Genomic DNA, 15,280 nt, shown 5'->3' on the forward strand with positions numbered 1-15,280 from the left:
AATAGGCAGTGAATTCTATATGCAGTATTAACAAAAAATAATAAAAATGTGTAATGTCCCACTCGCATGCTGTCTTTGTATATGGGCTGTGTGCAAGAGTGAGACACTGATGAGCAAATGATGGGTGGATGTTAAATGTACTGTCCTTTGTTTGTGCACCTGAATTTGTGCAAAAAACAAACAAAAAAAATTATATATTGTGACTGTCTGCATATTGATATGCCAGGTGCAGTGGCATACCTAGGTACGGGCGGAACGGGAAGTTGCCCTTAGCCAGGGAATGTAGGGAGGCCCGAATTACAATGATATTTAAAAAATTTTTAAATATAAAAAAAATATGGTTGTTTCTTAATATAATACTTTCATTGTATAAAACAAATTCAATATTGGCTTATTACAGTAAATTTATTTATTTTTTAATCAGATGTTAAAATAAATTAATTCTTGCCTATTTTTATTATTTAAAACAGTTCACTTTCATCAAAACGCTGTTTACAACTGAGTTTTGTTTCACCGACAGTTTATAACCGAGCATCATTTCAGAACCATAAATAAAAACATACTCAGAAAAAAAAGGACGCTATTTTCTGCTTTTGCTGCAAATTATTTTTTCATGCAAATTTTCTCTTGAAAACTACTGGATTCCATTCTTGGCGTCATTCACAAGATGGTTTAAGCTCGCATGAGAACTCTCAAAATCATAAAATATGCATGCAACAGTGGAAGGAATTAGAGCTCCGCTTAAAATCCAATAAAATTATGGATGTTGTAAAACAAAATTTGACAGAGAAATTAAAAAAAGGAAAAAATATATATGCTGGAGAATGATTTTGGACCAAGTAATTGAGATAATTAAATTTTAGCTTCATGAAATTTGGCATTGAGAGGAAGGGATTAAAAATTATTTGAAGCAAATATTGGAAATTTTTTGCTTGGCTTGGTTCTTGATTTCATTTAACACAGTTGTAATATCCCATAACTGATATCATACTGCTTCAACAGCTTTTATCTTTCCTTCCCATCTTGTTTCTGGTAGATTTTTCAGAATAATTTTTACATGCTTTTTTAAAATATCTCACTCACTTGGCGAAGGAGTGCAAATCGTGTATAATCTTTGTAATGTTCCAAAAAATAATTATGCTGTTGTTGAAGAATATGCTGCATCAGATACAACTAAATTTAAAGTATGCACAACACCAGAATGTAAAAAGCTCTTCTGTTTTCTTGTAAAATTCCTGCTTGTACTCCATTTGTCCCAATAATTTGTCCCAATACAACTGCAGTGTTCATTTAATATGAACACTGCAGTTGTATTGATAGAAGGTGCTCTTAGTCAACTAAAGGAATTTAGAACATCAGGATTTAAACTGTGATTTGGATAAAGCTATAGACATTGCAACTGAGTTGGAAGTACCGTCAGTGTTACGAGAAGTGCGAGTTTCTAGAAAGAATCACAAGTTTAGCTATGAAACTTCATCAGATGAACACTATTGATCCAACCAAAAGGTTTGAAACGGAATTTTTTAATGAAATAATCGATGTAGCTATTATTAGCTTGCAATCGATGTAGCTATTATTAGCTTGCAAGAAAGATTTGATCAGATTAATGAAATATTCTTGGCTTTTCATCTTATTCTAAAATTAGAAAACTTCATGAAGTTATTTGAAAGTGCAATAGAAACGAAATGTCAACACCTTGAACGAATTCTCACCGATGAAGACGGGAGCAGCGACATCGATGTCAAAGAGTTATGTCAAGAAATCCAATTTTATAAAAGGAAAAAAGTTTGGTTGCTTAGTAAATTCACATTTATTCAAGAAAAACTTAGTTGAATTATATACCAACATCTCCGTAGCCGAGTGGGCAGAAGCGAGAGTGCAGTAGCACACGCTCTTTGAGTAGACCGGGGTTCAAGCCCCTGACTGCTGAATATGGTCGATCTGCCAACCCGCACTGGACCAGCGTGGCAGATTATGGTCCATTTCCCTCGGCATGAATTGTTAAGGAGGCTTCCATCCTGCAGTGAGTTGGTAATGGCTGCAGTTATCACCATTTCACTTTGGATATTATTAACATTGCCAATTACAGTTACGTCTGGAGAGAGAGAGGAGTTTTTTAAGACTCAAAATGATTAAAACACATTCACGAGCAGCAGCAGTTGGCCAAGAAAGAATTAATGGATTGGACATTATATCAAGAGACAAGATGTACTAAAAGATAAAAACATCAGGTGTTATACACAAATTTATATCAATATATATACAAATATGGTAAGATAATGATGTGAAAACTTTTAAGTTTATATAAATAATGTACTAGTCATTAAAAGTTTAAATAAATAATTATGATTTCAGTAATTGTTGGATGTATCCTTTATTTTTCAATTTTATGAATTCTACCTTCAATAATATTTGCAATGAGGAGGTCGGTAGATGAATATTTCGCCCGGGGCCGACAGAAGTCTTGGTAAGGCACTGGCCAGGTGTAGGATAGGTTGGCATGATTGTGTTGTGATTTTGTAAGGGACAAATCCCTCTCCTCTGGACTGAATGCAGTGGAGGCAAACCTACCCCAGAAGTCCCCCCCCAGCATGAGTTTCTGACACTGGCTCCAGCTGGTCTAGACAGTGGATCGATTCGCTGACAGCAAGTACCTTCACATAGGCCCTATGACTTTTATTCTCCCATTCTCTCACCCAAGGGCTCTGCCTCATCCCCTCACTTTTGCCTGGTGACCTCCACCACCTTAAATGCTATCACTGCTCTTACCAGCACCCCCTCCCCCCGTAGATGGTAGGATGCCCATCTATCCCCTATTCTTCTATTACCTGCATTTAGCTCCTCTTTTCTCTAAAACTCAAACTGTCATCCCTGCACTCATTTCCAATAAAAAATTCTTTTTCCCTTTGTTCCCCCCCTCTCTCTCTTTCCTATTTTTTTCTCCTTTTCTCTTTTTTCCCTTTTTTTTTTTTTTCTCCTCCCTGGCTAGCCCAGTATTGCTAGGGTTCATCCTTCCAGAGACTTATGCGACCCTATTGCCTGGCCCTCATAGTAATGGATGGGCAAAGGTGGGACCTTGACTTTCCAACGGCCCAATGGCAAAGAGACCAGTAGAAAAATACTGATACACACTCCAACACTACACTATAATCTACCCTTTTCTTTTAAAGGTCTTGTGGACGCAGGGTTCACGTGGCCACAAGACCTGTAAAGCTGTACACTATACACTAACACCAGCAGATCTTTAAGTAGGCTCAGTTTTTCTGGATGTCTTCAGTGAGATATGGCTCATTTCAGCTACACGTGGCAACACTAATTCAGAATTCTCTTGCTGGGTATATACACATTGATCTTCAAAATGAAACTAAGACCTGCAAAAGAAAAAAACTGTTACAATCCTATAAGGTAGAAGTCTGACACAAAGTATGTTTTTATGACAAAACAGCACATGATTTACAATCAACTAGGATTAATATGCAATTTTCCTATCACACTCCTAAATAGTTGAGGAACTTCTGTGTATTTTATTAAATATATTTCGTTTTTCCTTTCCTTTCTTTGATATCTCTGGTTGAATGCAGATAATGACATCTACAGTATTTTTTAGCATTGTGAATATTAATTGGAGTAATTGTTGCTCTTACTATTATAAAAATTCAGTAAGTGTGATATTCTTATGTATAATTTTGTATATAACAATTTAATTTCTCTTGGTAGAAAAGAACGATATTAAAGTGTATTCAGAAGTTTGTATCTCCAATGGTGACACAGTAGAGAATGAAAGATGTGTAAGTTTCCTATTTGATCATTACCTAATTTATTCATATTTATTCTTTATTTGTGCAATGTTGAGAGAGAGAGAGATGTTGCAGTTGTGCTCCTGGAAAATACAAATATTAATAAATAGTTTTGATCAGAATATCTAATCTGTTGATATATGATCCTTCTCCCAATGTACCTTTTTTCCCCAAAGCTGTCTGCCCATTTGATAGTGGGAGTCAGGTGAACTAGATGAGTCTTTCACCAGTAATTTTGGAATTCAACTAGTTTCTTTGATTTTTTGTAAAATGAATTAAAATCCAGGAGACATTTTAATGTAATTTTCAAAAATCAACTGTCATACTTGGCCGAATATGCTGGTTTTTGTCTTATGACAGAAATTCAGCATTATTTATTCCGTTTAGTAGTTGGTGGATGGCCATTCTAAAGTGATGGGTGTAGTTGAAAAATTTTTTCCTCCTCATTTCAGTTGAGTTTTTACCAGAACCAATGGCTGCACAGTAAAACTGTTGTGCATTTTGAGAAATAGTGTGATTGCAGTAATCCAGACTACAGCCAGGTCTCGCATAACGCAAGTTCGATTAACTTGTGTTTCAGTTACTGCTATTTGAAAAATTATACCTTTTCACTTTACACGGTGCAAATTTCCAGTTAACACGATTTTTTTTTTTTTTTTTTATGCGATAGTTGAAAAAGATTTGAATTGCACATTAAGCTTACTGCATGTTGGATGGGCAATAAACAAATGTTTGCCTGCTGCCCGCCTCAATGTGTTCCATCAACCATCGGAAGAAAACATGTTACTTGTTTGTCTCCTGCTAATAAAGTCAATGCAGACTTGCATTTAAAAATTCAGATTTTTAAATGAGCCAGATGAAAATGTTACCGCGAAGGAGATAACAATAAAAGAACTAGATGAAATCTTTCGTATTACAGAGAACCTCAAACAAAAGGTTTGAGGTTCTCTGCGATATTTATTTCGCCAGGGCCCAGAGAAGATTGTTGTCGGATATCGGAAATTGATTGATGAAAAGAGAAAGTCAACAGTGTTCAAATATTTCCACCAACAGTCATTTCTTCATTTTGTATTTTATGTCAGAAGTTCCCAAACTTTCTCGGTTCACAGCACCCTTAGTGTCTCAGTAATTTTTTCACGGCATACCCAGACCAAAAGAAATACCTAACAGTTCCATTTAGTAGTTAGGTCCAAACAACTTAATAAGAAATGTTGAAACTGTGAACTACTAGTGACGGTCGTGTTCCAAGCCGCTAAGTGGATTTTTCTTATTTATTGATTTGAAATTATTATTTTTCTAAAACTTTTGATTTAAATTTAGTAGTATAACATTATTTTGTGATTTTTTGATTAATTTGGTGTATTTATTCTTTACTCGGCCTTGTAAAAGTATCGGTAAGGGTTTCCACGTGTTCGTAACTACCGCTACCGTTATTAACTTTCCCGCCATTGTGATACCGTACTAGATATACCGTAGGTTATATACCGTACTAGATAGCGTTAGTTGAACTTGGTTAGCAGTTAAATTGTACGTTTAAATAAATACATATAACGACTTAGATTACAAACGTAATATAATTAATAACATAACATAATTAATTAATAAATTAATAGAATCATGACTCAGACCAGAGCAGCAAAGCAAAAGGCTCAAGCTAATGGAAGTGCTGTGGCTCAGAGCAGAACTGAGGGGGGCAGTTGTCCTCTGACTCACAGCCTTATAAAATGCACTGTTTGCTTGATGTTTGCAGAGCAATCGGGTACGGGACATGATACTGCCAAGGGGGATGTCTTTGTGTGTGCGCGATGCAAGGAGTGTATCGATATCAGGCAACAACTCGACGTTCTTTTGGGCCTATATGAGAGCTTGAAGGACAGAGTGGATGCCCTCGAAGAAACTAAATTGAGGGGCCCATCAAGCCCTCAGCTGCCCACATCAACGCCAGAGCTTGCACTTGGGCATCGCGTGACACAGAGACAACCCCCAAGGCAGAATGCGCTGGTCCCGAAGGAACTAGTAGTTGTTGGTGACTCTATTGTCAGGGAAACGGGGAACATGCTTTGTAAAAAAGATAGGTGGAACAGGACCAGGGTATGTCTGCCAGGGGCAAAGGTTGATGACGTTGTAGAGCGAATATCATCTTTTAAGGGCACAAAAGGTGATATAGTTGTACACGTTGGCACTAATAATATTAAGAGTAGGAGACCGGCAGAATTACTTAACAAGTACAGGTCACTGTTGAACAAAAGCCGAGAATTAGGGTTGAATTTGAAAGTGTCTGCAATTCTGCCCAGACACGATAGGAGGGAGTATATGATGAGAGCCTTGTCGATCAATTCGGCCCTGGAAAGATTGTGCAAGGCTCAAGGGGTAGAATTTTTTTCAGCCTGGACTGTACTTGTTAACAGGAGAGATTGCTTCTACAGGGATGGGATACACTTAAATAGAAAGGGTGCAAGAATATTTGCTGATGCTATCGAGGCAGTGTTAGGCAGTGGGTCGGAAAACTGCTAGCTTGGGGGGAGACAAAGACCAATAGATTGACAGTAGCCACTGGCAGAGGTGAAAGAAATTCTTGCACTGCTTCTATTAGAATGAGCAGAAGCCTGAAAAACAAGATGCATGGTATTTCAGAGACTGCTGGGAGCCATTGTGGTACAAGTAAACACATGGGTTGTGTTAGGGTAGCTAAGAATAGAAACAGGTGCAGGTATACTTGCGTGTACACCAATGCTAGGAGTTTAGTAAATAAATTTGATGAATTTGAGGTATTGCTCAAAACATCGAAGGCAGATATTGTTGGGATATCAGAGACGTGGTGTCACACAGATATAAGGGATGCGGAACTGCAATTTGGGGAGTACAACGTCTACAGAAAGGATAGACAGGATAGGAAGGGGGGAGGTGTTATGCTATTAGTTAAGAAACACATAAAAACCAAGGAAGTGAAGCCAGTCGACATCGCTGGACAGTGCAGTGTGGAGTCAGTTTGGTGTGACATAAACATTGGGAGATCAAAATTGAGAGTAGGAGTGTGCTATAGGCCTAATGACTCTGATGAGTATAATAAGGAACTGTACAGGGAAATAGAATGGGCCAGTAAATCAGAGTGTCTTATAATGGGAGATTTTAATTTCCCAGATATTGACTGGAATTTGGGGGCTGGATACTCACACACTAGCAGGGCTTTTGTGGATTTATTGGATGATTGTTTTCTACATCAGCATGTTCGGGAGGCAACTAGAGGGAGCAATACTCTTGATTTGATTATCAGCAGTGATTCTTCATGCATTAAGAATCTGCAGATAAATGAACCACTAGGTGGCAGTGATCACAGTGTGCTGAAGTGGGATTTACTCAAAGAGGTAACTACCATTAGGGGTAAAGGGAAGGGTTATTGCTTCCGTAAAGGCGACTACGATGGACTGAGACAGTATTTAAATTCTATACAGTGGGACCAACTGATGATGTTACCAACAGCAAATTCAAAATGGGAAGCATTCAAAGAACTTATCTTGGAAGCTACTAGGCTTTACATACCAACTAAGAAATATTGTTCAAGGTTTAGGCCAAAATGGATGTCAGATGAACTAATGAGGCATATGGCAGAGAAGAAAAATGCATGGGATACTTACAAATTAACACATGACACAGAAGCCTATGATAGATACAAGTTGATATGCAACCAAGTTACAAAGGAGGTTAGGCAGGCGAAGGCAGATTACGAGAAATCCTTGGCAAGGGATGCAAAGAAAAACAGCAAAGAGTTCTTTACTTATGTAAACTCTAGAAGGAGAGGGATGAATCAGATTGGTCCTCTTGATATTGATGGGTCAAGTGTTGATGATCCTGCTCAGGTAGCTAACAAACTAAATGAATATTTTGCATCGACATTCACACATGAGGAGTTATTCAGCGAGGGGAATGCCAGAGGTGTATTCAACTCTAGCAGTAAGTTTCAGAATCTTGAAATAACTGGGAGTAAAGTGGAGGAGAAACTGTTGAAGATAAACACAAGAAAGGCACCCGGGGTGGATGGGATCTATCCAGTTATATTAAAGGAGGCAGCAAAGGAAGTAAGCAAACCCTTAGCCATAATTATGAGAGCTTCCTTGGACTCAGGGGAGGTACCCATAGACTGGAAATGTGCAAATGTGACCCCAATTCACAAAGGAGGATCAAAGGCTGACACAAGTAATTATAGACCTGTGAGCTTAACTTCTGTTCCAGGAAAATTAATGGAGGCACTGGTTAAAGAAGCACTGCAGGATCATTTAGACAAGACTTCAGTTATAGCTCAGACACAGCATGGTTTTGTTAAGGGGAAGTCTTGCCTGACCAACTTGATTGGATACTATGATGCAGTCACAAAAGAACTGGATGCAGGGAATAACTTTGATATTATATACTTGGATCTTAGAAAGGCTTTTGATACTGTTGCACATGGAAGACTGCTACACAAATTGGAGCAGTGTGACATTGGAGGCAAATTACTGCTATGGATAAAGGGGTGGTTGAGGGGGAGAAGACAGAGAGTGGTAATCAATGGACACTGCTCATCGTGGACTGATGTTATTAGTGGAGTCCCTCAGGGCTCAGTGTTGGGTCCATTATTGTTTTCTGTATTCATAAATGATATTGATGATGGTATATCAGGATTAATGTCCAAGTTTGCAGACGATACAAAGGTTGGCAGGGTTGTCAAGGACACTACTGACACTATGCTGCTGCAACAGGATCTGGAAAGGTTGAGCAGATGGGCTGAGAGGTGGCAAATGAAGTTTAACATTGACAAATGTAAAGTACTACACATGGGAAACAGCAACCCCAGAGCAACGTATCAACTCTGTGGTACAACACTGACAGTGGTAGAGAATGAAAGGGACTTGGGGGTGGTTGTGCAGGCAGATATGAAGTTCTCTGAGCAGTGCAGACGGGCTGCAAGAGTAGCTCATGGAGTATTGTCAATGATATACAGGAATTTTTCCAGCAGGGATAAGGAGGTGATTATTCCATTGTATAAGGCGATGGTCAGGCCACACCTAGAGTACTGTATACAGGTCTGGAGGCCTCATTTCAAGAAGGATGTAGAGCTGCTGGAACGAGTACAGAGAAGGGCAACAAGATTAGTGAATGGAACAAAGGGGTGCTCTTACGAAGAACGGCTTAAGTTTTGCAAATTACAGTGTCTGGAGACTAGGCACCAGGGAGGTGATCTGATAGAGGTGTATAAAGCCTTGAATGGTTTAAGCATGCTCAATGCTGATGGGATTCTTCCTCTAGCTCAGAATAATCACCTGAGAGGGCATAAATTCAAATTGAGGAAAGACAGATGTAGGATAGACGTGCGGAAATTTGCCTTTAGCCAGCGGGTGGTTGGTAGGTGGAACAGACTTCCATCCCTTGTGGTGGAGGTTGATAGCCTAAATAAGTTTAAGGCTCAGCTGGACAGGTATTTTGAACGAACGGAGGGGTGAAGTGGAAGTGTTTTTTTTTTTTTTTTTTTTTTTCGGCTGATGCTGCATAAGCTTGCTTTCTTGCATCAAATGCCTCTGCTAATGCTAATGCTAATGCTAACTACCTCAAGCTAGTAGTTCGTGCAGTGTCCGACAAATGTCGAGTATCGCTGTGTTTCCCTCGAAAATTTAAAATATTCCACGGCACACAGTTTGGGAACTGCTGTTTTATGCAATAAACATTTAATTCCATAATTATTTTCATTATATTTTACATTGTATACGGTTAAAAAGTTATTTAAAAGGTATTTTTAAAATTCTTTATAGACATTCCAGAAGGTCAAGGACCAATTATAATTTTTCATATTGTTTATTATATTCGATTAATGCTTTTCTATTTTGCGCGATGCACTTGCGGGACAAATTAATCGCATTAATCGAGGCCAGCCTGTAATTAATATAGTATTTGGTATTAATATTAGTAGTTGCAAAATGATGCAAGGAAGCAAGATTATACAGCATAAGTGAAAACAAAAAAAGGTTAAAAATATTAATGTTGCAAGATTCTGATTGCCATATTTGAATTAGTGTGGTTACAACATGAAAACACATTTTATTACATAAATTTACATGTGATTTATTATTCAGAATGTATCACACATTGTTATTGACTTTTCAATAAACAATGGCAGATTTTTGTCTGTTTAACTTTGCTTAGTCTGTTTACTAAGAAAGCATGTTCATTGAGTTCATATGAAAGGTGAGCTGATTGGTAATAAGGCAAGATCTGGTGAGCTGATATATCACTTTCCCTAACCCATTAAAAAACATGTTAAAACAAAACTTTCATGCTTTACCAAATTCATTTAAACGGCTCCTTTTCTATTTTTATTTTCTTCCTCCTCTTCTGTTTTTTTTTTCTTTTTCTTTTTGTAAGAAGCCATTTATAATTTTGATTTTTGTCTGAAATTCAAAATCATTATCATTTTACCATTAATTCAATATGTAACCCCTTCCTGAATTATTTCAAAAATAATATCAGTTTTTTGCTGCCCTCATCCTTAACTTCATTGCTCCCATTTTATAAATCTTTTATAAAATCATTTGATCTGTGAGAAAACACCACATTTCCTAAAGTAAGCTTTTTAACTTAGTTGGAATATCTTCAAGTTGCACTACTATGTGAAGAAGAACATTTCATGAAATTTGATTGCATAAATCACATTTGAGTCTACTGGCTGCATTAAAGGTGTGCAGTTAGAAAGAAGAAAGACCTACAATGGTGCATCATTCTACATATACAGACAACCAGATACACTGTCAAGAATTATCACAGTATTTTCTGGAATATTCATTTCTTTTAGGCATTTTTTTTTTTTTTCTTCTTTTGGAAACAAATGGAAAAAATTCAAAGTGAAATTGAATTGTTAGGTTAGGTAAATAGAGGGAAAACTGAGAATTGTTTGCCCTTTGACAAATGTTTCTCTTTTTATTTAACTTTCCTGTGGCATTTGTAGAGAACAGGAAATGAACAGTTTTCGAAAGCACATTGTTCCTTTGATTTTGTTAGTACATTAGAACGTCAGTTATCCGGAATAATTTTGAAAGGCTGATCTTTTTTTATTAATAACAGTAGTGCAGTAAGTGCCGGTTATAGTGATCATGTTTGCAAATTGAATTTTGATTCTAATAAGCGAACAATCGAGTTTACTACTCATTTATAACAGATTGTACAAATAAAAAGCCCAGTAAACTGAAAACTGCCTATTGTTTTGATCACTAGAATTCTATGTGATCTTCAGAAATGTGCTTTAGAAAAATATCACAGAGACCTGGGTTTTCTCTGAAACGTTGAGTGAATTTCAGATTAATTTAATTCCAGATTCGGTAAGAATAACATCGGCCTGAAACTGTGCAATATATTATTTTTCTCAATTTTTTACAGTAATAGGTGAACGAAAAGAAAATGCATAGTTTTAAAATTGCAACAAAAAAACGGAAATTCATTTGAATTAGAAAATTAATAGAATTAGAAAAAGTGAAGATTTAGGAAATCTCTCCAAAGGGTTTAGTGTGGGGACTTCAACAATTTATGATATCAAGAAAAATTGCAGTGCTATAACAGAATTTGTGTCAATTATGGATAGTGAAGGAGGATCTAGCAGGAAAAAGACGATGTTGAAAACTGAAAATGACACTTTAGGGAGTGCACTTTATTTGTGGAAACAAAGTTTAGGTGAACCAGTGTCTGGCCCAATGTTGTGGAAAAAAGCATTGGATTTTAATTGAAAATTAAGAGGTAATGAAGATTTTAAGGCAAGCACAGGTTGGCTGAAAAACTTTAAACTGAGACATGGTATAAGTGAACTAGATATTCAAGGTGAGAAACTTTATGCAGACGAATTGGCAGCAGTGTCCTTTAAAAGTAAGTTTTTTTTTTTGTTTTTTTTTATGAAAACCCCAAACACGAAAGGTACCAAAACCTATAGTACTTAGTACCGTGCATGGGTTGAAGGAGAAGTATGGGGGGAGGGGGGATGCCGGAAACTTTGCTCTAGAGACTAAACATGGGTTTCACCACTTCAAGCCTCCAATAAGCAAAGTAGTGGTATTTCACCGGTTGATGAAAGTCATCTACCACCTTACAGATTCTGCTTCAGTTATAGCAAATTAGAAGAAAGAAAATGTTTATAATGTTGATGAGTCGGGCTTATTATGGAAAGCATTACCAAGAAAACCCTAGCCACTAAAGAAAAATACCTGCATCAAGTTTTAAGATGAGAAAAGAGCGAGTTACAATTGCTATGTGTGCAAATGCTATTGGGATGCACAGATTGTCCATTCTCATTATTGGTAAGTTGAAAAAACTGAGAGTATTTAAAAATCTTTCTAATTTTCCTTTTGTATAAAAATCATAAAAATGCCTGGATGGATGTTTCTGTTTTCTGAGATTGGTTTATAATTTTTTTTATTTAATTAATCTTAATTATATAATTTAATCTTACCTAACTTTCGATTATCCAGAAAATTTGGCTATCCAGAAGAGGTCTGACATCAATTATTCCGGATAATTGACATTCTGCTGTACCAGTATATAAAATTTCATTTGTTTTTCTGATGGAATTTACAGGAGGCACTAACACAACTCATTCTCTGCTGATTTCGCAATGATTATGGAGTAGAATCTGCATTTTTATAAACTAAAGATTTCTTTCATAAAATAAGCCACACTCATTGATATTTTAAATTTGTTCAGGATTTGAGTGCTTAGTTCAGTTATCCTTTAAATAGATTTATTCAAAAAAGTTTCTTATACAATGATATCACTAGAAAGTCTTTTAAAGAATTCCACAACACTAAATTTGTTGGTCTACCTCTTACTAGCCTTGAAACTGTAAATTTTTAAATTTGTGGATAAAAAAATTGTGCCTTATAAAAAATTTCCCCAGATATCAGAGTGTTATATGCTCGTAGATGCAAGGCAGTTTTTGCTAAATAATCAACCAATGTATGCATTTCCTGCTTGTTCAGCCCTTGGCCATTACAGGAAAAAAATAGGAAAAATTTATCTTTGTTTTATGGCACTAATAATTAATAGTAGGCATATCAACATTGTATTCAACTACCAGTTTGGTTCCAGTTTCTTTTGAGTCAAGTCATATTAAAATTAAATTTTCCGAGAGAGAGAGAGAGAGAGAGAGAGAGAGAGAGAGAGAGAGAGAGATGCTAGTGCCGGCCCTGGATGTCCTACTGCTGTAGGACATCCAGGGCCGGCACTAGCATTTGTGGCTCCTGAGGCAAAACCTTGTAATGCTGCCTAATACAGAAAAGCATCTGCACTCTGCAGAACCATTAAAAGAAAGCACTTAACAAAATAGTTTATTAATAATTCCTAAAGTTCAGAATAATCGATTCTTTCCAATCTCTTTTTCTATAGAAATACTAGTGGTACTAAACAATCTTATGGCATTGTCATTTTCATATAGTTTTTAATTATCTTTAATTTGAGAAACTGCATTCTGCCAAAGCCACAGATACAGGTGAAGTAAGTAAAATTTTTAATGTAATTATTACATTTGGAAACAGACAACAATTCATTATTATGCAAATATTTTAGAATGTCTAAAGGTTAATGAATATCAGTGGGAAGAGATAGATCCAGTAATTCTTCAAAAAGCTCTGTCCCATTAATATCTTTATGCTCACCATCTGTAAGAGATAGTTGTAAATCTATGCAGTGTTTGGCGCCTCCGTAGCCAGGTGGGCAGGAGTGGCAGTGCGTAGCACACGCTTCATGATTAGACCGGGGTTCGAGCCCGTCACCACCAAATACGGAGAATGTGGAAAGGTCAGGGAATGACCACCGCATATCTCCGGAGCAATATGGCCTTAGTTGCTTATGCTCCTAAAAAAAACCAAATAACAACAACAATAACAGTGTTTGCTTAAATCATCTTTTGACATTTCTCCTAATGCTTTAAAATTATACAAAAATGAAACTTGCTGCAGTGATCTCCCAATAACTCAAACTGTTCTAGATAAAACTATTGTTTATCTAGAACAGTAAAATTCAATCTTAAATTTGAGTGTGGAGTCCTGAATACATTCATTATGCGATTCATAATCAAAATTTTTCTTGTTTTTTTCAAGCTCTTAGAAATATGTTATCTAAGCATTTGCAAGTTTGCTAGAAATTTGTATCAGTTCTTCAAACCTGCATCAGAATGTTTTCCTACTAAAAATCTTTAGCTTCTTTAAGGAGTCTTAAACATTCTATAAGTTTTAAACATGGGTTCTACAAAATCTTTCAAACCACATTAAGTTTTTTTTATGATACCGTGCCATATCACAACTGAATATATAAATTTGAAAGTTATTATTTTTCTTGCGTGACTGCTAAATGACGAGGCAGTGCCTTTTTCATTATTTTCTGACAACTCTAACAGTGCATCATATATACCATCTAAATGATATCGCAGTGGTTCAAGAGCATCTATGTGACTTGACTAACATGTTTCAGACAGAGGTTTTAAAGTTACTGATGGAATATGTTTTAGTAATGTAGCCTACCTAGAATTAGAATCGGAAAAAGCTCTTGGTACAGCTGTTCCTTCTATTGAGGCCGATACAGAATCATTAAATTTAATGAATGATTTGGGCAAGGAATGTTAAATTTAATATTTGCTGTGTACACCTAAATTTTTACCTTTCATGTTTGCCCCGTTATCTTTGCCCACGTAGATTCCAAAGGTAGACCAAAATTGTGGTATCAGATTCTGGTATAAAAAAAAAAAATGCTCCCTAATTTCAAATTTATTGCTTTCTTTATTTTAAATAACAAATCTAATAATAATAGTCATCTTTTCGGTATGACTTATCAGGTATGCAATCTAAAATACTTAAGTAATATTTGACTTCTAATACCATTTTAAAGACTTTTAGTAAATGTTCTGACATTACACTATCAAATTTTCTCATAGTTTCCATTAATTTTAAAAATTTTTATTTATCATGATGGAATAATTTATCCAATTTTCCTTGAAATTATAGTGATTGACCTGCCAAAAATTTCACAACACTAATTGGTCTCTCTAAAACACCATGCCAATGCCTTTTTTTCAGCATTGATTAATCTTTGGTTTTCACAATCTATAGTTTTTTCTGTTCTAAGATGCAACGCTGACTCTTTCAAAATTAAAATAAAAGATTTGCTCTGTTCCTTTTTTTTGCACATTTCTAATGTGCAACCTAGATTTTTTCACATTGAAAAGCCTTTGCTTGGCCAAGCGCACCTTGTTGGAGGAAAATAGTTTACAATAAACTGCATCATTTGTTATGGAGTAAAAAAGCTAAGATCTTTCGATCACTTCATTATTGCTTAAGACTGTGTTATAAAAATTTGTTGAGAACCGCTGACCATCCACTTTGAGGGAACTTAAAATCTGAATCAGACATTTTCACAGGTCCTTTTTAAGTTGTCTAATATTACCATTTAAAACATTTGGCCTCAAAAATGGGTCATTAGAA

At 36.1% G+C, this 15,280-nt stretch overlaps 1 protein-coding gene across 1 annotated transcript in view; it reads left to right on the plus strand.

Moving 5' to 3' along the window:
- The window catches only part of LOC150090933 (nostrin-like), a 133,853-nt gene that overhangs the window by 58,632 nt on the left and 59,941 nt on the right, over positions 1 to 15,280 (plus strand). Inside the window, exon 2 of the mRNA XM_090380717.1 lies at positions 3,718 to 3,788. Coding sequence (XP_090236843.1) covers positions 3,718 to 3,788 — 71 coding nt within the window. The remainder of the gene's footprint in view (positions 1 to 3,717; positions 3,789 to 15,280) is intronic.

This window comes from Mastigoproctus giganteus, chromosome 1, assembly GCF_048544385.1.
Source record: "Mastigoproctus giganteus isolate SK-2022 chromosome 1, ASM4854438v1, whole genome shotgun sequence".
In the NCBI taxonomy this organism is placed as follows: domain Eukaryota; kingdom Metazoa; phylum Arthropoda; class Arachnida; order Uropygi; family Thelyphonidae; genus Mastigoproctus; species Mastigoproctus giganteus.